Source organism: Hoplias malabaricus, chromosome 7 (assembly GCF_029633855.1).
Source record: "Hoplias malabaricus isolate fHopMal1 chromosome 7, fHopMal1.hap1, whole genome shotgun sequence".
Lineage (NCBI taxonomy): Eukaryota > Metazoa > Chordata > Actinopteri > Characiformes > Erythrinidae > Hoplias > Hoplias malabaricus.
In genome coordinates, this window is record NC_089806.1 from 7,217,540 (window position 1) to 7,241,640 (window position 24,101).

A 24,101-nucleotide genomic window follows, 5' to 3' on the forward strand; every position below is an offset into this window, starting at 1 on the left:
CAGTTACAGTCAAGTGCTACGGTTAAAGATATAAAAAAAAGTAGACTTTTTGAAATTCACAACAGAGTTTTACTGTTTTATTGCCCTTTTTCAGGGAAAAATAACCCAAAACATAAAGATAAATCTTTTCCTTTTCAACCGTCTCACTGTAAACAAACAGAAAATTAAAACTGAAAGAATCTAGAGCTAAAAACTGCTAACGTAAGGACCGTAGTTAAACATGAATCTCCACCATCGTTCATCTGTTCCGGCGGCAAGTGTCTGCTGATTAATCCCCACTTTACCAGACCACACGGCCAAGGCAGATTATCCTGTACAGTGGTTCTGCTTTGTTTGAGCCTATCTGTGAGGTAAATATTGCAACTTGCAGTAACATGAGAAATAACCTTTCTTCTGAAAAGAGTAGTGTTGCCTCTACTCTTCTGGGATGGCTTTGGTAACAGATGGTGGAGCATTTCTGCGAGCATCAGATATCATTCGGCCTGAGCCTAAGTGAGGTATGACTGTTTCTGAATAACATTCACTGTGCACAGTTACAAACATGAGCACAGGTTCAAACCCATGCTAACAGACATGGTTCATTAGAACTGTTAAATAGAACTGATTAAAGGAAATAAAGGTGATTGTGAAAAAGAGACAGAACAGCTCAGCTTTGTGCAGGAAGCTCGGCCACAGCTAAACACAACGTTCAGGAACAGCTACAAGCTTCAGTCGTGAGTGCTCTGTCTGTGGTGGTAATTCACTATGAATTACAGAAAGAGAGTGTTACAGGACGCCCTGACGTCACTCGCTCGAACTGGACTCTTCCGCTGTGGACAGGTGTTGAGCTCTCTCCTCGTTCAAACTCTTCACCAGTGCCAGCATCTCTGGGTGATGAAACCGACCTGAAATGAGCAGAAAACACCACTTTAACACAAATCTATTTTACTATACTGCACTGTACTAGAGGGTGGTTCCATTTATATGGATACACCTTAATAGAATGGGAATGGTTGGTGATATTAACTTCCTGTTTGTGGTACATTAGTATATGGGAGGGGGGAAACTTTTCAAGATGGGTGGTGACCATGGCGGCCATTTTGAAGTCAGCCATTTTGGATCCAACTTCTGTTTTTTCAATGGGAAGAGGGTTATGTGACACATCAAACTTATTGGGAATTTCACAAGAAAAACAATGGTGTGCTTGGTTTTAACGTAACTTTATTCTTTCATGAGTTATTTACAAGTTTCTGACCACTTATTAAATGTGTTCAAAATGCTGCCCATTGTGTTGGATTGTCAATGCAACCCTCTCCTTCCAGTATCCGTAGTTTCAGGTGCTGCACATCTTGATGGTACGGTGTGGTATATGGGGTACAAAGATAGTGGGGCCATTCTTCATCAGTGGAAACCTCAAGGCCACTGGATATGAGAAATTGCTACATGACGATGTGTTTTCCTCTTAATGCACTGAAGCTGGCACGTTCCCTGAGTTTTTCCAGCAAGATGGTGCACCACCACATTATAGGTGTCAGGTCCGAGCATTCCTAGATGAACAGTTTCCTGGAAAGTGGATTGGTCGTCGTGGGCCAGTTGAATGGCCCCAAAGGTCTCCCGATCTGACCCCCTTAGACTTTTATCTTTGGTGTCATCTGAAGGTAATTGTCTATGCTGTGAAGATACGAGACGTGCAGCACCTGAAACTACGGATACTGGAAGCCTGTGCTAGCATTTCTCCTGCGGTGTTGCTATCAGTGTGTGAAGAGTGGGTGAAGAGGGTGGCATTGACAATCCAACACAATGGGCAGCACTTTGAACACATTTTATAAGTGGTCAGAAACTTGTAAATAACTCATGAAAGAATAAAGTTACGTTTAAACCAAGCACACAATTGTTTTTCTTGTGAAATTCCCAATAAATTTGATGTGTCACATGACCCTCTTCCCATTGAAAAAAACTAACGTTGAATCCAAAATGGCCGACTTTAAAATGGCCACCATGGTCACCACCCATCTTGAAAAGTTTCCCCCCTCCCATATACTAATGTGCCACAAACAGGAAGTTAATATCACCAACCATTCCCATTTTATTAATGTGTATCCATATAAATGGCCCACCCTGTACTATACTACAATATAACGTAATCTTACTGAATGTTAAAATTTATTTTAACTGTGATTATATCCTCCCCAAGGCAGACTGGTGTTCAGATCCCAGCTTAAGCAGGAACACCCTTGGGTAAGACGCTCAACGCTGCATTACCCTGTGTCGCCTGATCAAGAATTACAGTCACTGTGACAAAAAGCTTTTAACCAAATGTAGTAAACGGAAATAAAAGGACTGGGCTAAACCTTCAGTGGATGTGAAAAACTCCTCAAGTCTGCCCGGGGTTCCCTCCAGCTCCTCATACTCATGAGCCTGCAGAATCATCTCCAGCAGGTCCATCTCCTTCACCAGCCGGGCCTCAGGACTGGACTGAGTCTCATACTCCTGCAGAGAAACAGAAACACACCTCACACATTAAAGTGCAGAAAATAACAGAATTCTTCAGCATATCCAACTTGCATTAAAAAGACGAGGATATGCATGTTCCTCGCCTGAAAGCTTAATCCGAGTTGCCAGTCCATCATATTAATACAGCTGGACGCCGAGGTTTGACTACCCCCTTGTGTACGTGTTTTGTTGGTTTTCCTTAACAGTCACAGCACCTGAACACCAGCACATGCAAATCCACTGAATCAAACAGAAAGCTTGGGTCAGTACTTGGATGGGAGACCTCCAAGGAAACTTGGGTGACTGCTGAACTTAGTATTAATGGGGCGAGCAGTGGGAGCAGTCTTTGTGGTCAGTGGATCCCAATGCCTGGGTGCAGTGTTGGGGGGACACAGTACTGAACAAACCATGCCACTCCTCACAGACAGTCACCCGGAGGAAACCCACGCAGACACAGAGAGAACACACCACACTCCTCACAGACAGTCACCCGGAGGAAACCCACGCAGACACAGGGAGAACACACCACACTCCTCACAGACAGTCACCCGGAGGAAACCCACGCAGACACAGAGAGAACACACCACACTCCTCACAGACAGTCACCCGGAGGAAACCCACGCAGACACAGAGAGAACACACCACACTCCTCACAGACAGTCACCCAGAGGAAACCCACGCAGACACAGAGAGAACACACCACACTCCTCACAGACAGTCACCCGGAGGAAACCCACGCAGACACAGAGAGAACACACCACACTCCTCAGACAGTCACCCGAAGGAAACCAGAAAGTGAAACTACATCAGCAGTTTTTTTCTGATTAAAGGACGAGAGTGTAGGTACACTGACATACCTAATGAACTGGTCAAGTGCACACATGGTTTCAGATTAAACCGAGCCACACACAAGGATCTAAGACGAAATTCAACATATCAATCAAACAGCAGAGAACAAACGGGTCTTTCCAGACCTACCTCCCACAGCTGGTATAACTCTTTACGTAGATCTTCTTTTAACAGACCAGTGATGCGAACCATAGCCTCCTGAAAGGGTTTTTAAAAACATAAGAGGACCCCAATATAAACTGTACGCTGTATTAACTGTATGTATTTAAAACAGATCTGAAATGGTTTAAATACAAATCCAAATGGCACCTTTTCTCTTCTGTGTTTCTCTTCTTTGCTAACGTTATCCGCTGGAGCGATGTCCCCCACAATACACTCAGCCAAGTCATGGACTAATGCCAGCTTCATGCACCTGAAAAGAAAAGGTTGTCCTATAATTTACAGCATCACTGCACATCACTGTAGCAGAGCAGAGCGAAGACACTGTCCTCAATGAGATCTATGTTTTTGGTAGGTCTGGTAATAATGGCTTGTGACACGTGAAACGCTCTCTTCCAGAGTCATATTGGTTGACAGTAGTGTTGATATAAACCAGACAACTGAAGAGCTTAATACCTCAAAGCAAAAATATGTATCGTATGAAGGTATAAAATATTTAGGAAATAAAAGGTAGGCGGCACGGTGGCGCAGTCACCTAGTCACATAGCTCCTGGAGGTTGTGGGTTCTAGTCCCGCTCCAGGTGACTGTCTGTGAGGAGTGTGGTGTGTTCTCCCTGTGTCCGCGTGGGTTTCCTCCGGGTGACTGTCTGTGAGGAGTGTGGTGTGTTCTCCCTGTGTCTGCGTGGGTTTCCTCCGGGTGACTGTCTGTGAGGAGTGTGATGTGTTCTCCCTGTGTCTGCGTGGGTTTCCTCCAGGTGACTGTCTGTGAGGAGTGTGATGTGTTCTCCCTGTGTCTGCATGGGTTTCCTCCGGGTGACTGTCTGTGAGGAGTGTGGTGTGTTCTCCCTGTGTCCGCGTGGGTTTCCTCCGGGTGACTGTCTGTGAGGAGTGTGGTGTGTTCTCCCTGTGTCTGCGTGGGTTTCCTCCAGGTGACTGTCTGTGAGGAGTGTGATGTGTTCTCCCTGTGTCTGTGTGGGTTTCCTCCAGGTGACTGTCTGTGAGGAGTGTGGTGTGTTCTCCCTGTGTCTGCATGGGTTTCCGCCAGGTGACTGTGTGAGGAGTGTGGTGTGTTCTCCCTGTGTCTGCGTGGGTTTCCTCCGGGTGACTGTCTGTGAGGAGTGTGGTGTGTTCTCCCTGTGTCTGCGTGGGTTTCCTCCGGGTGACTGTCTGTGAGGAGTGTGGTGTGTTCTCCCTGTGTCTGCGTGGGTTTCCTCCGGGTGACTGTGTGAGGAGTCTGGTGTGTTCTCCCTGTGTCTGCGTGGGTTTCCTCCGGGTGACTGTCTGTGAGGAGTGTGGTGTGTTCTCCCTGTGTCTGCGTGGGTTTACTCCGGGTGACTGTCTGTGAGGAGTGTGGTGTGTTCTCCCTGTGTCCGCGTGGGTTTCCTCTGGGTGACTGTCTGTCAGGAGTGTGGTGTGTTCATTTTAATTAATTGATTCAGGGTAAAGAAATAAATGCGGGATTTACTAAGAATAAAATAATTTTTAATCATTTCTAATTTCCTGTTTCTAATGTACCACTACTTTACCATTAGGAACCTTAAGACATAAGACATATGTAGAATATTTACGATAGAACAAAAAAATGCAGGATGTGTGTGTACATGCTGGCCCCTGGGTTCCCATCACCACCACTCTGAAATATCTGAGTCAATCAGTTGGTGGATTTCCCTTGTAACCTAAACAGAGAAAACCCACCTCTCTCTGTTCACACTGGTGTCCTGCACCGTTAAAGCCATCATTGCCATTCTGTACATGTGATCCGACACACTCTCCGGACACGTCACGTTATTGTAAACCCAGCCGGTGCGCGGCACACGCTGAAACAAACAAACAAGTAGATAAACAAACAAACAGACTCTGTAAACTTATCAGACATTCTGATGGGGCACATATTCAAGGCATAAAGAAACCATTAAAGAACCCCTCCAGTGCCAATTGTGTGTTTAATTATGCGGTGTGGTGGTGTTTTTAGGACACTCATCATGGGTGTAATGAACTGTCAGTGTCATGTCTCAAAAACACTGATTCAGAGAGCCAGAGTTTCTGATGTCATCAACCTAGCAAACCAATCCCATTCCTTTTCAAACTTCAGGCGACTGGTTCATCCATTTAATAATAAGTCATCAGTTTTAGGTATAAACGTTTTTGAGGCTGTAAATACCACCACCACGCATCATTTCACACCTGTTCTTTTTTTCTCAGTGACTTTGTTTACATTCTGAATTGTCGGTGGACTATACCTTTAAATTATGAGCGAGTGGAAGCGGGCAAAAGAAAAAAAAAACTACATTTCCCATGATACACTGCGACTTAGCGGCAAGCTAGCTAGTGAGCAGCAGCTAGTACTAGCCCTGATACAAGCGTCAAGCTCTTCAAAACAACAACTTTACACATACTACAGTCCTCAGAAACTGATTTAGCGGTCACTTTTTGTGTGTAGTGTCGCTGTGTGAGGTGAAATATAGGAAATTATGGGGGTAGTTTTGAAAGTCGTTAACTTGTGAGCAGTGCAATATATAAATAACAAAATAAACACAGTAAACAGACACCAAAAACTAACAAAATGTCCGAGCCTAAAAATAGAAAGGTTAGGGCCCATTATTAAGTAACCATTCATTATAAAATCGTGTTTTTTACCTTCAGTTGTCCTACAAGCTTCATGAACTGCAGCATGTTGTCCACTCCGGTTGACTCCTTGTGGTGAATTATAGCGCCCCTGTGTGGACAGGACAGATTTACCCTCAGCTGTTACTGACTCTTTCACATCACTAGAGGGCCATATATCCACACTCAAATCCTCATTCCTGTCAAAGTCCTTAGAGGTCTCTGTTTTTACATTCTCTGTCCACATGACTTTGTTGTTCTTCTACATGAACAGTGTACTTTATTAGCCTTATTTCACCCTGTTTACCTCCACAGGACCACCACAGGGAACGTATACTTTGGGTGGGGGTCATTCTCAGTGCTGCAGTAACACTGACGTGGTGGTGGTGTGTTAGTGTGTGTTGTGCTGGTGTAGAGTGGATCAGACACAGCAGTGCTGCTGGAGTCTTTAAGCCCCTCAGTGTTACCGCAGTGCTGCGCAACAAATTGATGCAGTCTGTAACTGCAGAACTACAAAGTGCACCTGTATTTTCAGTAGAGCTAACTGTGCTAATTAAGGCTGATCAGTGTATTTTCTTTTTTTTTTTCTTATTAGACTTTATGTATAAATTATACAGGTTTTGATTATGTATTGTACTTGTTTGGTCTGCTGCGAAACTGTAAAAAAAATTAAATAAATACATTTAAAAATCAGGACAGGACCTGCGGCCTGTGCTTTGTTCTCCTCTGATCCTATGACCTCACCCTCTGAAGATGAAAGTGTAACACTCGAATGTCTGTGGGAACCTGATGTTATCTATGAAAAGAAAACATTCCCTGATACGCTGTGTCACGTGGAGATAGTCGTATGCTGATCTTATAAAGTCAGAGCTGTTTTTATCCTCCTGTCTTTGGGTGGAACTGTTGCAACTCATTGTCCTTGACATACATCTGTGTACAATGTTTCCTCAGTGTTTGTGAATGTGTTCAGACTGGACAGGCATCGAAGGAGAACTCCACCTTTAATCTCCATCTGCTCAATAAGAGTTTTACTTTCAGTTACCACTCAACACCCTTCAGTGTTATATGTATGTGTAAGAGAAGCACATTATAACTAAAACAGACTGAGTCTGTGAAAGTGTCCACAGGTGTGAGTGTGTGAGTGACTGGGTGAATGTGTGACACTGTCCAAAGGCGTGAGGGTGTGAGTGACTCAGTGAGTGTGTGAAACTGTCCACAGGTGTGTGTGTGTGAGTGACTGGGTGAATGTGTGACACTGTCCAAAGGCGTGAGGGTGTGAGTGACAGGGTGAGTGTGTGACACTGTCCACAGGCATGAGGGTGTGAATATATGGGTGAGTGTGTGAAACTGTCCACAGGTGTGAGTGTGTGAGTGACTGGGTGATTGTGTGAAACTGTCCACAGGTGTGAGTGTGTGAGTGACTGAGTAAGTGTGTAAAACAGTCTACAGGTGTGAGGGTGTGATGTCCTGTGAAGGACTGATTCCACATAGACTCCGGATCTACCACAACAATAAACAACATGAAGTGGTTACATAAAATGAATGAATGAAATTATGAAAACAAGGACATCGTTGAACAATATGCAAATGAGTGGAATGGAAACCAACAGGTTAGAGATCTCTGGCTCTGTCCCCTCTCTGACCACTAGGGGTCTGGCCAGCCCAATTAAATATCGGTTTGTTTGCTTTGCCCTAGACTGTACTCACACGTTCACAGAAGTGTACTGTGTGCATTTGTGTGTGTGTGTTTTGAACATTTGTCTGTGCACACACACAAGTGTGTAATCTCTAAACAGCAGCCTCCAAGCTGAAGGTCATCGTACGTAATGCCAACAACTGGCTACAGGGGTATAAAGCCCCAGCAATGGCACAATGTTCTCTGTGAGTGATTGACCACTATCCAGTACGGGTCCTACCCTCCTTCAAAAGTCACATAGTGCAGTTCCTTCAGTGCTGAGCCCAGATCAAAGACGGAGGCTATATTCATCCTATTACAGCTCAGTAAAGCATCTCAATGATACTGAATCAGACATTTTAAGGCAAAAAAATTACCTATTGTTACTTTAATGCTATTACATCCTTATAGCACTGTTTCAACATCTGGTGTAGGGTCCTGGGTGAGACAATTTTTTAAAAGAAATGTTGGATGAGCAGGTGTCCACAAAGGTTTACAGTGTATAGTGTAATTCAGAGAGGACCACACTTTCAGGGAGGGCTCTGTGTTAATTGGGTGTTTCCTCTCAGTAAATGGAGGTGGTGAGAGTGTGATGTTTAACATGACATTTATTTATTCATTCATTCATTAAACTTCTGTAACTGCTTCATCCTGATTGTCCCGTTGGGTTCAGGGCCTACTCAGAACCATTGGGCACAAGGCAGGAACACATTCTGGACAGTTCACCACACACACACACACACACACACATCTGTGGACAATTTTAAACTGCCAGTCCACCTTGACAAGAAGGCTTGAAACCTGGCAAGATTTTTTAAATATTTTTCCCGCCTGCTCAAGCAGGATGATGTAATCAGAAGCTGGAAGACAGACTTTCCAGACGTGGACTAAAGGCTTTACCTTGTGCAGGAAGACTTTATGTCCAGGAAGGACCGTCTGTCTCTAATTATGGCACTGAGGGGGATATGAGTGTTTTCCTCCCAGCAGAGTCTCACTTCTAAATGCATTACGTTCGAATGCTGATGACACGCTTTTCACCCTCATCACCGCGATCGCGCTCATCCACCTGTGTCCAAACAATTCCTGGCCACACACGCTCTTTCCTGGAGTAGCCTACACACTGTTTGCAGCATGTAGACAATGCACACTCTTCCAAGGACTTCAGACAGCCCTCACTGGGCAGGGCAACCGGAAGCATGTGTCATGGATGCAGTCGTTTGCTCATGGCCTCAGAGTCTTTGAATCTATACTCAGTGTAATTTACAACAGTTCAAAGCTGTCCCATGCTTAATTAATAAATACATTCAAGTACGTCCTTATGTTTAAAGTTATTATTAAAGGGGCTTCTGTGGAAAAACAGGCAAAACAACAGGCAAAAGGTCCTCGTTAACACACTCTTTACAATATTAAAGCAACCGAACAGCTTGTATTGATTGTACACAGGTGTGTGTGTGTGAGTGACTGGGTGAGTGTGTGACACTGTCCACAGGTGTGAGTGACTGGGTGAGTGTGTGAAACTGTCCACAGGTGTGAGTGACTGGGTGAGTGTGTGTAACTGTCCACAGGTGTGTGTGACTGGGTGTGTGACACTGTCCACAGGTGTGAGTGACTGGGTGAGTGTGTGAAACTGTCCACAGGTGTGAGTGTGTGAGTGACTGGGTGAGTGTGTGAAACTGTCCACAGTTGTGAGTGTGTGAGTGACTGGGTGAGTGTGTGTAACTGTCCACAGGTGTGTGTGACTGGGTGTGTGACACTGTCCACAGGTGTGAGTGACTGGGTGAGTGTGTGAAACTGTCCACAGGTGTGAGTGTGTGAGTGTGTGAAACTGTCCACAGTTGTGAGTGTGTGAGTGACTGGGTGAGTGTGTGACACTGTCCACAGGTGTGAGTGACTGGGTGAGTGTGTGAAACTGTCCACAGGTGTGAGTGTGTGAGTGACTGGGTGAGTGTGTGAAACTGTCCACAGTTGTGAGTGTGTGAGTGACTGGGTGAGTGTGTGAAACTGTCCACAGTTGTGAGTGTGTGAGTGACTGGGTGAGTGTGTGAAACTGTCCACAGGTGTGAGTGTGTGAGTGACTGGGTGAGTGTGTGAAACTGTCCACAGGTGTGAGTGTGTGAGTGACTGGGTGAGTGTGTGACACTGTCCACAGGTGTGAGTGACTGGTTGAGTGTGTGAAAATGTCCACAGGTGTGATTGTGTGAGAGACTGGGTGAGTGTGTGAAACTGTCCACAAGTGTGAGTGACTGGGTGAGTGTGTGACACTGTCCACAGGTGTGAGTGACTGGTTGAGTGTGTGAAAATGTCCACAGGTGTGATTGTGTGAGAGACTGGGTGAGTGTGTGAAACTGTCCACAAGTGTGAGTGACTGGGTGAGTGTGTGACACTGTCCACAGGTGTGAGTGACTGGGTGAGTGTGTGAGTGACTGGGTGATGTCCTGGAGGCCTGTCCAGGGTGTACTCAGTGATTCTGGTGATTCAGTAAATACAAAAAATGAGTGAGTGAAGAACAAGGTGTTTCCAGATGTTCTCCTGATCGTATTCATTCGTTAAATCAACAGTACACTTGATTTAACAAAACAAATTATTTATTACTCTCTAAAACCTGAGACTGGATGATGACCTCCAATAACACTGAACTGTCACGAGGAGAGATCTGCAAAGCGTTAAAACACACATTCAGTCACAGCATCACACTCACTGTAATAATCTTGTTTTATTTTAATAGTAAGGTGTTGTTTTGGAGTTGTTTGTACAGTACTCTGTCACCTCTGTCACTCTGTTCTGACTTTTGACAAAAGCTTAGTATTTTTGTAAGAGTTTGATGGTAGAAGCCTAGACGAATGCAGTGTGTGGTGACTGACAGTACGCTACAGATACAACAAACACACTGAAGACTGAGAAACACTGGAGAATTCCTTTAGTAGGAGCTAATTACCCCTGTGTTTATTTTCAGCACATCTCCAGAAGTGCCCTTATACAGTGTTGATCTCATTTCTGCGTGTGAATACAGCTGATCCTCGCCGGACCCTCCAGGGAAAGCCTCTTTTCACAGGTAGACGTGACAAGTGTCGGAGAAAGAAAAACATCCCCATGGCTTCCGTTGTCAAAACAATGATAGCGGCGCACCTCCGTTTATTTACAGGAAACACATCTTCCCCCACACCACCTTCCTCCTCGTCTTCTAGAGGCAGAAAATAGCCGAGTGTCCGAGCCCCGCGGAGGACCACAGGCCTGCTGACCGCTCATCTCTCTCAGCATTGTCCTGTTCCTGCTATTTTTAACCAGGCGGCTGTGTTGCATTTGAAATGTTAGCCTGACCTCTGACCCTGGTTAACCAGAGGGGCTCTAAAATTAGCAGCGTGGTCTAAAAAACGCTCTGGGAACTCTTCAGGGGGATTTTTCGCCGCTCTGACGTTGGGGGGCAGTTTCTCGTGAGAATGCCGCCAGTGCACAGGGATGTTTACAGAATGTGTTCACACACACCAGCTCTCAGCACTGCACTGTTTTTGCAGCCGCTGGCCAGCCCCCGCCGCTCTGCTATCTGCTGCAGTGATTAGATTCACTCAGTCCGCTGCTGAGTGACGAAGTTAAGAGCCTCCACCACACTCCAGTCACGCAGCAGAAAACCAACACTGTCACAGCATGAGTAGCATAACATATAGACAGTGTCCCGAACGTCATACAACCCCCAAACCCTCAAAATCTCCTTGTACGTTTACTTTGTTTTGTTCTGCCATTGGGGCAGAGCGACTTATTCATTGCGTGTCATTGCAAACTTTCACTTAAAGGGGATGTTATATTCTCTCCTTTACATTACAAGGGAACTCAGTTAACGAAACATTGGTGACCTGCTTTGGGGCGGCACGGTGGTGCAGCAGGTAGGTGTCGCAGTCACACAGCTCCAGGGACCTGGAGGTTGTGGGTTCGATTCCCACTCTGGGTGACTGTCTGTGAGGAGTGTGGTGTGTTCTCTCTGTGTCTGCGTGTGTTTCCTCCGGGTGACTGTCTGTGAGCGTTGTGGTGTGTTCTCCCTGTGTCTGCGTGGGTTTCCTCCGGGTGACTGTCTGTGAGGAGTTAGTGTGTTCTCCCTGTGTCTGCGTAGGCTCTGGACCCACCGCGACCCTGAACTGGATAAGGGTTACAGATAATGAATGAATGAATGAATGGTGACCTGCTTTGTTCAAAATACCACAAGGATCAAACATCGCAGTAGCGTTAACACGCCTTTTCAGAACGGCCAGTTTCAGCACCTATTGAGAACGAGCTTCTGTTTGCTCCAAACACAAGGCATCCAAGAGTGAACTGTAAGGAAGAAAGCTGCTGTGGGATTTGATCCTTGTGGTGTTTTGACCAAAGCAGGTCACAGGCCCAGAACTTCTATTTTTAGTGTAACCTCATTCAGTTACATCATGGACCACTATGATGAGCTGCAGGTCTTGTGGGGTGTTCCTGGTGGCACAAACCGTGATACACTGTGTTTTGACCCTTTCTCTCAGAGCCTGCATTAACTCTTTCAGCCCTGTGTGCTACAGTCGCTTTTCTGAGGGACCCTTGCCTTCACTCCGTGAACTTTGACTCTGGCGCCCATGATCGTGTCTGTGGTTCACCGGTTGTCCTTCCTTGGACCACTTTTGGTCAGTACTAACTGCTGTATACTGGGAACACCTACTAGACCCCCTACAATACACTGGTCTGTGAATGACTGGCTGTTCAGGTTGGTTTTTGTAAATGATTTCCAATGAAACAATTTATTATAGGAATAAAGAGGAAGGTGTGAAACCTGAGGGACCATCAAAAAATAATAAATAATGGGCATGTAATGGCTACAGGTGACACAGAAATAAATGGTACGCCAGGATGAATCAAACGTAATACAGTGAGGCTCAAGGACCAACAAGAAACAAGATCAGTTTTAACACTTCAAATTTACTGCTGTGTTTTTTTCCCCAGGTCTGATGTAAACGCCTCTGAATCACTCTTTCAGACGTTGAGCAAGAGCTCCAGGCAGCGGGGGCTTCCTACAAAACATGCAGCCGTGCTTTTTGGAGGATTACCATGGCAACAGGTAGGGGATCCGAGGGGCTGGAATCCTCCCCATCGTCCTGATCTGGGTGTCAGAAGGCTTTTTAAGGCCGGGGCTTTTTAAAGACCCGGCTTTGTGTGAGCGGACAGTGCCGTGGCAGCGGCGGCTAACAAATAGCGTTTGGCGGCGCTGGCTTGTGGGCACTTTGTGAGCTGGACAGAGGAGGACAGAGGAGGGCCTTGTCGCTGCGGAGCGTGTGAATGAGGAGAGGTTAGTGAGGGGGCAGGAGAAACATGAGCCCCCCTCCCACAGCTCTGCCGACGCTCTGAAGAGAGATACCTTGAAGTGAGTGACCTCAGCTAGGCCGTAAACACAGTTCTGAGGTGGGGGGGTCGCGGCTCGGCTTCTGAGAGTCCCGTTGGGGGGAGGCACTGCTGCTTTCTTCTTCGGTGAGGGGGGGGGAGAGAAGAAAAGCACATTGTCATTCATGGCTCCTGAGCTTTGATTTAGAGCTTTGAGGGGCCGTGGATGTGACGCCCAGCGAGGGGCCTGCCGCTGTGAGAACGGAGGTGAAGCTGGCAGCGGCCATAAAATTGATTATTGACGCGCTTTAAATGCAATAGGAGTGCGCTCTCTCTCCAGGAAACACTCTGAAAGAGCTTTGACATTCTGACACCGCATGCCGTGCCAAAACTTAAGCCGAAGTTGGGGGAAAAGTCTGCCGTTTTAATCCTATCAAACATTGCCTCGCTTCATCAATACATTCAAAGTCTTTCTCCTCTTGAACCCATTCTATTTGAACACAAACTATGGACAGTATGTGAAACCGGAGCATTGTGTCCTATCACTGTATTAAAGACACACACACAGGTCAGCAAGCAGCCACCCGAACACCCGGCGAACATTTGTAGATTAGCTGCTTGATCAAGGGCATGTCAGCTGTGGATATCGAGGGAGGAGACAGCACCCTTCCTTCAAGCCCTCCTCACCTTCATGTCCTGCCAGTCAAGGGGGTCAAACCTTTGACTTTCCAGTCCACTTCTCTTCCCTTAAAGGCAACATAGACCATTCTGGAGAACTACTGCTTTCACAGCAAAACAAACTCCCCCTAGTGCTTGTGTTCATTCAGAAGTGTCACATCTCTTAAGGTGGAATGATATGTTTAAAGTGGGAAGACGGCTGAAGTCGATCTTGGTAAGTTTTTCACTGTGTGAATCACCACTGAAACCCATTTGTTTAGTTTTGTAGCACTTCCAGTCTGCGTTTACTTTCATGGAGTTAGCGGCCTCGCGAATTTGGAGTCAGTTCCACCTTAAGATAACTGCCTGAAAGTAAACACAGACTGAAAGTGCTACAAAACTAAACAACGGGTTTCTGTGGTAATTCCAGTTTCTCTCCGAGTGCAGAGGTGGCTGCCAAACACTCCAGGTGTGTGTGTGTTCACCGCCCCTAATTACAACTATGTGTGTGTGTGTGTGTGTGTGTGTGGAGGGTGGGGGCTACTGCTGTGCAATATCTTTTTTTCTTGGTTTGTTATTCTGCTCTTCATTATAATGACTGAGATATACAGACATTTTCAAAAGTTTGGTGGAGTTCCCCTCACTGTTGGTCAGTATGAGGAAGGCCAATGAGCTGATTCACAGCATCCCCTAAAGCGCTCTGACCACACAAACACCCAGAGATTTGCGGCAAGGCTCTCTGTCTCCTGGACAACAAATGTACCGCATATGAGGATCTCTCCCAGGCAAATATATAAATGAACCAATCAGAGTTCAGCTGTGTTACAGGCCAGAGGCTCCAGGTCCTGCTCCAAACCCCACTGCCCAAATAATAACTCTCTGCTGAAGGTCATGAACGTATCTATACTTGGCTTCTATTGTTTTTCCTAATACCTGAATGTTTGCGCCGTTGTTGCTTGTTTGCCATTTGGCAGATGCTCTTATCCATTTAATTTCATTTTCTGTAAATGCTTTCTCCTGTTCAGGGTCGCAGAGGGTCTGGAGCCTACCAGGAATCATTGGGCACAAGGCAGGAACACACACTCCACCACAGCAAACACAGGGAGAACAAACAGCCCTCCTCACAGTCAGTGACCCCAAGAGGGTTTGAGCTCACAACCCCACGACCATGGAGCTGTGTGACACTACTTGTAGCAGCACGTGAAAACCATAGTTCAGCATTGGGAGGAATGTCCTATTCTCTTTAAAGGCTAAGCACCAGCTCTATGAAAGTGTCAAACAAATAAATAAAGTGGAATTTGAGTTCCTAACTTGTGTTTATTGATAGTCAGAAAACATGTTATTTCTTACTAATTTAAGGAATAAGGTTTAAAAGAGCGTTGGTCCCCCCCCCCAACGGTGTTGGGAAACTCTAATAGGCGTCTTGCCTGTGACGTAGATGGTGGACAACAACTCTAGAAGCTGCACTTAATTTAATGCAAATTGACGAAAAGGTGTGTTGTTTTTGGCTGCAATCATTCAATGTACAGTGGGACATCTGTGAACAAATGGCCCAAAGATCCCAAAATATCCAGAAAATGGACTAAATTTGTCCACTTTAAACGGGCACTTTGGAAAGGACCCTCCGCTCACTCCGTTATCTGTAGCTCATTTCACTGGCGCTTTTCCAACAATATGGGCATGTAAGGACACCAACGAAAGGTGTTCAAGAGCCTCTGTAACATGGAGGTAAACAGGGTAAGGACACTCACTTCGCCTGTTTTAGTTGGTGTTAGTTAACGTTAGCTTGACTCGCTAAACTCGGTGCTCAGATTATACTCGGCTACGTAGCTGCATTACGGAGGTTTATAGTGTCGGATGAATTCGAGTTCGACTTCGATCACATTTACAAGAATAACGGTACCTCTACATTTGAGTTTAGCTTATTGCTAGGCTATTGTCATGAATAATGTTGGTTATTTAGCTAGATACCGTCATAACAGTCAGTCATAACGGTGTTTTACCGTGGCGTTGTTCAGCTGTTGTCCACCAGTGACGTCACGGTCGCGTTCAAGAATTTCCGTAGCGAGCTCGGGTTTTTCCGTCAATTTAATAAAATTGTCAGTTTTAAAGCAAATTAAGCTGCTATTTTCATTTTAATTCATACTTATATCTGTCAGTAACTACAATAATGTGGAATATTCATAGAGTCCATTAAGTGGTGCTTAGCCTTTAAACTAATTAACTCATCGGTTCATTATTACGTTAGACCCCATCTGAACTGAGCTGGGACTGTTCACAGTGGGGGGTGATAGGAACCAGATGTCTGAAAAGTTTAACTCTTGAATCCCTCTAAAATCAACAATTCCATGACTTTGTTTACATCTAGATGATTGAAATCTGTATAAATTCTGAAAAATGGATGGAATTCCCCTTTAAAAGGTTTAATCAGTAATGTATTTTATCTCTTGGTGAAGTGAATATTCTGATTTCCTGCTGATGGTGTGAAACGTGGCAGAGGTCAAACGACCACTCTGCTGATTCCCAGCTGTAAGTGTACCTCTCTCGCCCAGCGTAGTCTCTCTCTCCTGTGTGGACCTGCACTCTCGTCGCTGCTCCCACGCCTCCGGATCGGCATGTTCCCAACACACACACACACACACACACACACACACACACAGGGTGCCACTGTCTGCCTACCGTCAGCCCAACCCCACCCAGTCTTTTATTCCTTTTTCTTTCTCACCCTCTCAGTTAGCCCAATAATGTCGCTTTGCCCAAGAAGTGGATGCATATTTTATGAGATATTTATAACAATCTAAAACCAATTTATTTGAAATTGCGTCGTTTCCATTAGAGCTGCATTCAGCCCAGCCTCGGAATGCAGGGTATTGAGTGAGCATTGTTGGGATGCTGTGAGTGTGTTGGGCATGAACTTTTAACCCCGAGCTGGTGGTGCGTTTCGTCTGTGGGCATCAGGCCCAATATGAAGTGGGGGCGGGGGGTGGTTTAATAAATGGCTAAAGAGGAATATTAGCATTTCAGGATCACTGATCAGCAGCTATGGCAGTGGGAGTCCACACATGTCCAGCGTCAGAAAGTTTACTGACCGCAGGTCACACGACTGCGTTTTCAAACAGCGCTGAGCAGATGTCCTCCGTTGATGTACGGGAGATGGGGTGTTACTCTCTGTATTAGTCTTAGATTCATCACACTTCACAGGGGTTGGTTTCAAACATGGACTAATCTTGGTCTAGGGATAAAAAGCAATGGGATTTGACCATTAAGAGCTACTGGGATGCCCTGTGATCAATAGACTACTGACTATTTTAGGGACGTTGAGGCTGCCATCTATTTAAGTTCGTCACGTGTTGCTTAAGACAGGAGTTTTAGGAGTGAAGATGCTTTCGTATTGTTCAATAATTCTGTTGTGGGTTTTGCTGTTAGGATCTGTTGCCTCTCGTGGCCAAATTCAATACAGTCCAACGTTAAATGTTTTATCGTAAGCTGAGTTTGGCATGTGGCACTATATAGGGCTGCTTCTCCCGTTGCTAGATACGCCATCTTGTGTACACTGCTTGGTCCCCGTGGTTTTTAAGGTAAGTCTGCGTTTTTCGTCCGATAACGAGATTCGCTTCGTGTAATTTATTATCCAGGCATGTAATCACACTCATTTTGCTATTTGTCCGTGATAAACATTTGTATTACAGGTTTGAGAGTCCAAGAGAGCACGACTGGCCCGGCTCTCTCTGTGGGTCGGTAGCATGGCCCTCTCTCTCCCTCATCACAAGCACAGTGCTAGCCAACATGACGCAAGCTTAGTTTCCCAATAACATTTAGCATAAAGATCATTTCTGGTCATTTAGAGTGACCTTGTCTTTAGATGATCTTGTAACTACAAACCTACTGAGAGTCGTCAGCCTTAGCGTTCTCCTCCAAGCGTGTGGAGCTGTCCAGTGGCCCTGTGTTAGCAGCAGTTTGAAAAGAAGCAGTGGTTGTTCCGTGACGTGTCTCGTCAGAAGCATGTGCTGATCACCTTCCCCTGTTGGTAGCACTGTAAGTGACCGGGGGAGTCCTAACTAATGGGTGGAATTAGTGACAACTAAATTAGGGAGAAAATTCCCACCCTGTATTTTAGATTTAGCCTTAATCTGGGTCTGGGTGTATGTCTCCTAATGTTTGGACGGGGTGTAGACATAAATATAGCCGCAGCTGATATGAATCTGAGTGCGAGGCTATTTTAATGATCTCTGTCGATGGTGTCTACGTGCTGCAGCCCTCCCTTTGATTTCCACTAAATAAGGTCTTTAAGATAATCCCGTCTTATCTGAGGGGATAAAAAAAGGGCTTTTCACTTTACAGCGCAGCATGTTATCGCTTCACAAACGCTGGGTGTAACCACTTAAATCATTACATGGAAGATGAACGAGAAAAAACAACAGCAAAAATAGTTTACAAAGGTGAAACTCACAAGGCACTGCTGATTTCTCTATGTTATGTATATTATTATTATTATTGTTGTTGTTGTTTAGCACATAGAACCGTCTATGTATTATTGTTTTCATGTATTGTCTTGTATATTATATATTTTTTTTTTTTCCTTATGTGATGCACCTTGATATTTTATTATTATTATTATTATTATTAGCTGGAGATTTTAAACCCTGTGTCCACCCACTGTCCACTCTGTTAGACACAGCTACCTAACCGGTCCACCTTGTAAATGTAAAGTCAGTAGCGGTGAGTGTTGTGCACTCTCTTACACACACACACACACACACACACACACACACGTGTCCACATGCGAAAAATAACAAGCAAACAAACAAACATAAAAACATAAGAGTGTGTACTACGTCCTGTGCACTCTGTTCTTACCGTCCAGTGAAGGTTAGAGAAAAGGAAAACACTCCCAGACCACGCCCCCTCACCCCGAGACTCCTGGGCCACTGTCACAACACAGGCAAGAGAGAGGTGGGGGGATTATATATAGAATCTCAGACGGGAGACTGAGAGAGAAAGAGAGAGAGAGAGAATGAGTGAGAGCGTTCCACTCACTTGATAAATAAAGGGCCTGGATCCTGAGAACGACGGCAGGACCCTGACCAAACAAAACAGTCGTCCAGTCGACACGGAGTGGCCTGAGAAAACAAACAGAGCTGATGAGAACGCCGCTGCCTCCGAGCGCCTCATTAGTGACCAGATGCAGCTTTTCCCCTCAACGCTCTCAGCGCCGCTTCCTCCTCCTGCAGCAGCGCAGCTCTGGCAACACTGCAGCACCACCCGGGACCTTTCTGAATGACCCTTTAACAGAGAGAGTTTGGCAATAAATCAAGTTCCTTTGGTATAGCACAGTGGATAGCACTACTACTTTAACTGTGGGGGGGGGGGGGGGTTGATGGTTGATTTAATGTGTATGATGCCAGACATACACCTATCAGCCATTATATTATGACACCTCCTTGTTTCTACACTCACTGTCCATTCTCTCAGCTCCACTGGCCACACAGCAGCACTTTGCCGTTCTAAAATTACTGTAGTCCAGCTATTGTTCTGCATACCTTTATTAGTGCCCTTTCACACTGTTCTTCAGTGGTCAGGGACCCCCACAGAGCAGGTGTGATGTGGTGATGGATCCTTCTCAGTGGTGGTGGTGTGTTAGTGTGTGTTGTGCTGGTGTAGAGTGGATCAGACACAGCAGTGCTGCTGGAGTTTTTAAACCCTGTGTCCACTCTCTGTCCACTCTGTGACACACTCCTCCCTCGTTGGTCCACCTTGTAGATGTAGAGTCAGAGACAGTAGCTCATCTGTCGCTGCACAGTGTGTGTCGCTCGTCCTCTAGTCCTTCATCAGTGACACAGGACGCTGTCGGCTGGATGTTTTTGGTCGGTGGACTGTTCTCAGTCCAGACACTGAGGGGTTTAACAACCTAGAAGGCATTCCTCTGTGAATTCAGTGAAGACAGTTGAAACTGTTTCAGTAAATCGAATAATTAATTCAGTCTGTTCGTCGCTAATCATGCCCCCTCCTACTTCACACGCCCCCTAAACCTCAGTCATGCTTCCACTAAATCATTGGCCTGAGCAGATGATGGGAGAGTGATTTTTTCCATGAGAGCAGTAATGATGTTTCTCTGCTGTTGGTTGCACTATAGTCTCTGGGCTTTTGTTTATTGTATTAGCTCGACGTGTTTTCTTGTTTTGAAAGTCATTCCTCATGTCGGGGTGTTTGGAAGTTTGATTGCGGTTCATTTATCTGGGTGTGGCTGAGAACTGCTCGCTCTCTCATGGTGGGTAATGTGAAAAGAGCAGCTCTTTTTTTGGCCATCGTATCAGACTACAGTCGGGTTCAGACAGATCTTTGTGAGGCTGCAGTATATTGGGGTTCAGTAAGACCTTTATTTATGTACAGTCAAGTTCAGACTGAATTTAACCCGATTAAGTTTGAGCCTGAACTGATATTTGCTGAGGTCACGCTACCCTCAGGTTTGGACACTGTCAGCTGCACTCGGGTTTTTGAGGTCGCAACTGCCATTTAAAAAAAAAACCTGTTGGGCTACAGTCAGGTTTGTGAAGATTTTCAGGTTCATTTAATCTGATTAAACCAACCAGTACACCACGTTCTGCACTGCATCTCATTCTTTTCTGTCCTAGCATGTTGCCTGGATTGTGTGAGATTTTTTTTCACCCTCTCATTCAGAATGGCACTCAGAATCACAATAAATTAAACCCACAAACCAAAGCCAAACCACTGGAAAGCTCCTCGGGCATTCTTCACAGCTCTTCTGCGGTGGGTTAGAGTTCATTTACTGTTGTCTGTCATCAGCACAGACTGCTCCCATCCAGAAAACTCTGCCAGCGCTGTTAATTTTTTCCTTTAAGAAAAGCAAGTGATGAGACAAAGCAGGGAGTGAACATTCCTCAGCACTCGTCCATGTACAACACCAGCCTGGAAAACGCTCTCCTACTCTTCCGCCTTCCATTCACTAGGGAGGGCATATTTTGGTTTTCAAAAAGGGGACACTTGGGGCAGGATGACGGCATGGGCCAGACAAACACCTGAAAGATTGTGTGTGTGTGTGTATGAATATTTGACAAATGCATCCTTCATCGTGCAACTATGCTGTTTAAAACATACAGAGAAAATTAACAACTAACATGTGCCTTTTTTGGCTTTTTCCATTAGATTCAGCTTTTGGATCTTCACAAATCTAAAAAGTAAACTACTAAATAATGTTTATGATCATGGAAAGTCTGTTATATTCTGTTCAACTACAAAACTTAAGCACTGTATTGAAATGATATTAAAGGCTAAGCACCACTTAATGGACCTCCATAAATATTCCACATTATTGTAGTTACTGACAGATATAAGTATGAATTAAAATGAAAATAGCAGCTTAATTTGCTTTAAAACTGACAATTTTATTAAATTGACGGAAAAACCCGAGCTCGCTACGGAAATTCTTGAACGCGACCGTGACGTCACTGGTGGACAACAGCTGAACAACGCCGCGGTAAAACACCGTTATGACTGACTGTTATGACAGTATCTAGCTAAATAACCAACATTATTCATGACAATAGCCTAGCAATAAGCTAAACTCAAATGTAGAGGTACCGTTATTCTTGTAAATGTGATCGAAGTCGAACTCGAATTCATCCGACACTATAAACCTCCGTAATGCAGCTACGTAGCCGAGTATAATCTGAGCCACCGAGTTTAGCGAGTCAAGCTAACGTTAACTAACACCAACTAAAACAGGCGAAGTGAGTGTCCTTACCCTGTTTACCTCCATGTTACAGAGGCTCTTGAACACCTTTCGTTGGTGTCCTTACATGCCCATATTGTTGGAAAAGCGCCAGTGAAATGAGCTACAGATAACGGAGTGAGCGGATGGTCCTTTCCAAAGTGCCCGTTTAAAGTTGACAAATTGAGTCCATTTTCTGGATATTTTGGGATCTTTGGGCCATTTGTTCACAGATGTCCCACTGTACATTGAATGATTGCAGCCAAAAACAACACACCTTTTCGTCATTTTACATTAAATTAAGTGCAGCTTCTAGAGTTGTTGTCCACCATCTACGTCACAGGCAAGAGTCATTGGGGGGGGGGGGACCAACGGTCTTTTAAACCTTATTCATTCAATTAGTAAGAAATAACATGTTTTCTGACGATCAATAAACACAAGTTAGGAACTCAAACTCCACTGTATTTATTTGTTTGACACTTTCATATCGCTGGTGCTTAGCCTTTAAGCGAATTTTTACACAGAAATCTGATCATAAACCAATGACTCTTTACCTGTGATGGTTTTTAACGTTAGAAAAAGCACGCACCATACTTTTTATAAACCACCGATAAAGGAACAGGGCATCACTGTGAACCAGACACAGACTGAAATACATACATTTCCTATAAAGGTCTGACTGATAAAACGGTGCTGACTGTAATTCACAGCCTCCTTCCTCACTCTCTGGTGTTAATCTGAAGTGTTCACCTGTTGTCCTGTAACGCTGTGGAACTCGTCACACCCCAGACAGCAGCATATATCCGTCCACTGGCCTAAAATGGCTGACACACCACTGACTGTAGCCCACTGCTGGTCCACACCCCTCAGATTACTGTCCTGTACAGGATATAACTCATTTATAATCTCCTCACACAGACTTTACACTCACAGAGACTTTTATTCTGGAAAACACACTAATACAAATATTACCAACAACTGTGAGAGAGATAATAATGAGTATAAGACTGATATAAAATGATTATGGACGCTGTGCTGACTAAAATTATGTACTAATCTTATTTATAAAGAATAACAAAAATAATCGAATGAAGGATAAAAATGTAATTTGGACTGTGAATGGAAAAGTGCTAAAATGTGTGCATTTTGTCTAAAATTCTGTTTAATCTGTAGTGGTCCGCCCAGAAAACGCTGTGTAAAACACTAGTGGACCTCCAACTTTGCCCTCAGTGGATCAACAGTGGTCCGCCGTCTCCTTGCCCTCAGGGAGAGTAACGGTCAGATTTGTCCGTGTATTTGTGTCGTTATAGGGACTGACGAGACAACTTTTATTTTGTAAAATATAGAGAAGAAAATTAAAGGCTTATGGGACACAGAAACGCATTCAAACAAAAAGAAGAGACTATGATATTTACCTTAACGATTTTAAACACATTTCTGTTCGAAATTCTGTGCTGAATCCTGTGTCGATGCCGTAGCCTGGTAAACACACGGAGGCACGTGAAGCGAAGTGTGTCCCAATTCAGCTCTTAGTTCAGATCCCTTAAACACTTGAATACTTAAGGTCACAACCTCTTTCTGCTCACACTTCGACGGCGTGATAAAACGTCATTAAGAAATGAGACGGGGAAAGACTGTGGACTAGCTTTGCCCACCGTTCCGTAAGATATCGGGGTCCCGAATGTGGACAACACTAGGGTGACCAGACGTCCTCTTTTACCCGGACATGTCCTCTTTTTTAGACTTAAAAAAAGTCCGGGCGGAATTTCACAAACGTCCGGGATGTTGTTTTTCTAGAGCTTACATAGAACTTCGAGAAGTTTCGTTCACAAACTAGTCCCGCCCTCCCCTACTCCGATTGGTTCGCTTGAGTGAGAAGGGGGCGTGGTGAAGTAGCCTAAAATCTTCTAATTGGACGGTCTGACTGTAGAGCTACCGTTATTGGTCGATAACCTTCTCTGTAAACATTTGATTGGTCAGTCTGCACGTCAGTAGTCCTTGTTGACGTCAGGCAAAGCCCCACCCCCCTCAGTCGAAGGGAGGGGCAGATACCTCACGACTCCCAGATAGCTTCTCATTGGTTGTTAGTCATTACACCCCTGGTTACTGATGTCAGTCACTTTTATTAAGCCAGTCAGCAGCCAGAGTTAGCTGTTCGTCGTATAGTGCAACAGCCAATGGAGGCCCAGTCCCTCCTACAGGGAGTTGTTTTGCAGCGGCACAGAGAGCTTCAGGTCAGTGCGGTAACAATGGGCCCATCAAATAGTGATTTGAAAAAAGCTGAATTCCCTTCATATCAAAGATGAGTAAGAAGTGGGTGATAATAAATGATTGTGAAATAATTCTGAAGGTGTATGATTCTGTAAAATTGACTTAAGGCCAGCAGATCCTCTGATATCACTGCAGACTGGCCGGGCTGATACAGAGCACCACTAGTCGACTGGGAATAAAGCACTGCTATTTTTACTTGTGTTCTGATGAGGTATCAGGCTCTTGAAGAGTCGTCCCCTTTTGGTAGACCCTATCTGTATCAAGGTACACAGATGTCCAGTGTGTATGCTCAGCTGGTCTAATCCCCATTGAGAAGGCTGGGACACTGTGGATCAGTAGCACACGAGCCTGAGGTCACCA

At 45.0% G+C, this 24,101-nt stretch overlaps 1 protein-coding gene across 3 annotated transcripts; it reads right to left on the minus strand.

The window, feature by feature from the left end:
* Positions 1 to 68: 68 nt before the first annotated feature.
* hddc2 (HD domain containing 2) lies at positions 69 to 23,225 on the minus strand. 3 transcript variants are annotated; one of them, XM_066677456.1, is made up of 10 exons: positions 22,886 to 23,225; positions 22,221 to 22,349; positions 18,779 to 18,861; positions 18,599 to 18,669; positions 6,118 to 6,196; positions 5,176 to 5,297; positions 3,631 to 3,733; positions 3,451 to 3,519; positions 2,331 to 2,469; positions 69 to 884 (listed from the first exon to the last, which is right to left on the minus strand). In XM_066677456.1, the coding sequence occupies exons 5-10, from the start codon at positions 6,151 to 6,153 to the stop codon at positions 784 to 786; spliced, it is 570 nt and encodes a 189-aa protein (XP_066533553.1). In that variant the 5' UTR covers positions 6,154 to 6,196; positions 18,599 to 18,669; positions 18,779 to 18,861; positions 22,221 to 22,349; positions 22,886 to 23,225; the 3' UTR covers positions 69 to 783. The 3 variants fall into 3 exon arrangements, with proteins under 3 accessions (XP_066533553.1, XP_066533552.1, XP_066533551.1); XM_066677455.1 differs by lacking the exons at positions 18,599 to 18,669; positions 18,779 to 18,861; positions 22,221 to 22,349; positions 22,886 to 23,225 and adding an exon at positions 16,281 to 16,315; XM_066677454.1 differs by lacking the exons at positions 18,599 to 18,669; positions 18,779 to 18,861; positions 22,221 to 22,349; positions 22,886 to 23,225 and adding an exon at positions 8,660 to 8,778.
* Positions 23,226 to 24,101: the final 876 nt, after the last annotated feature.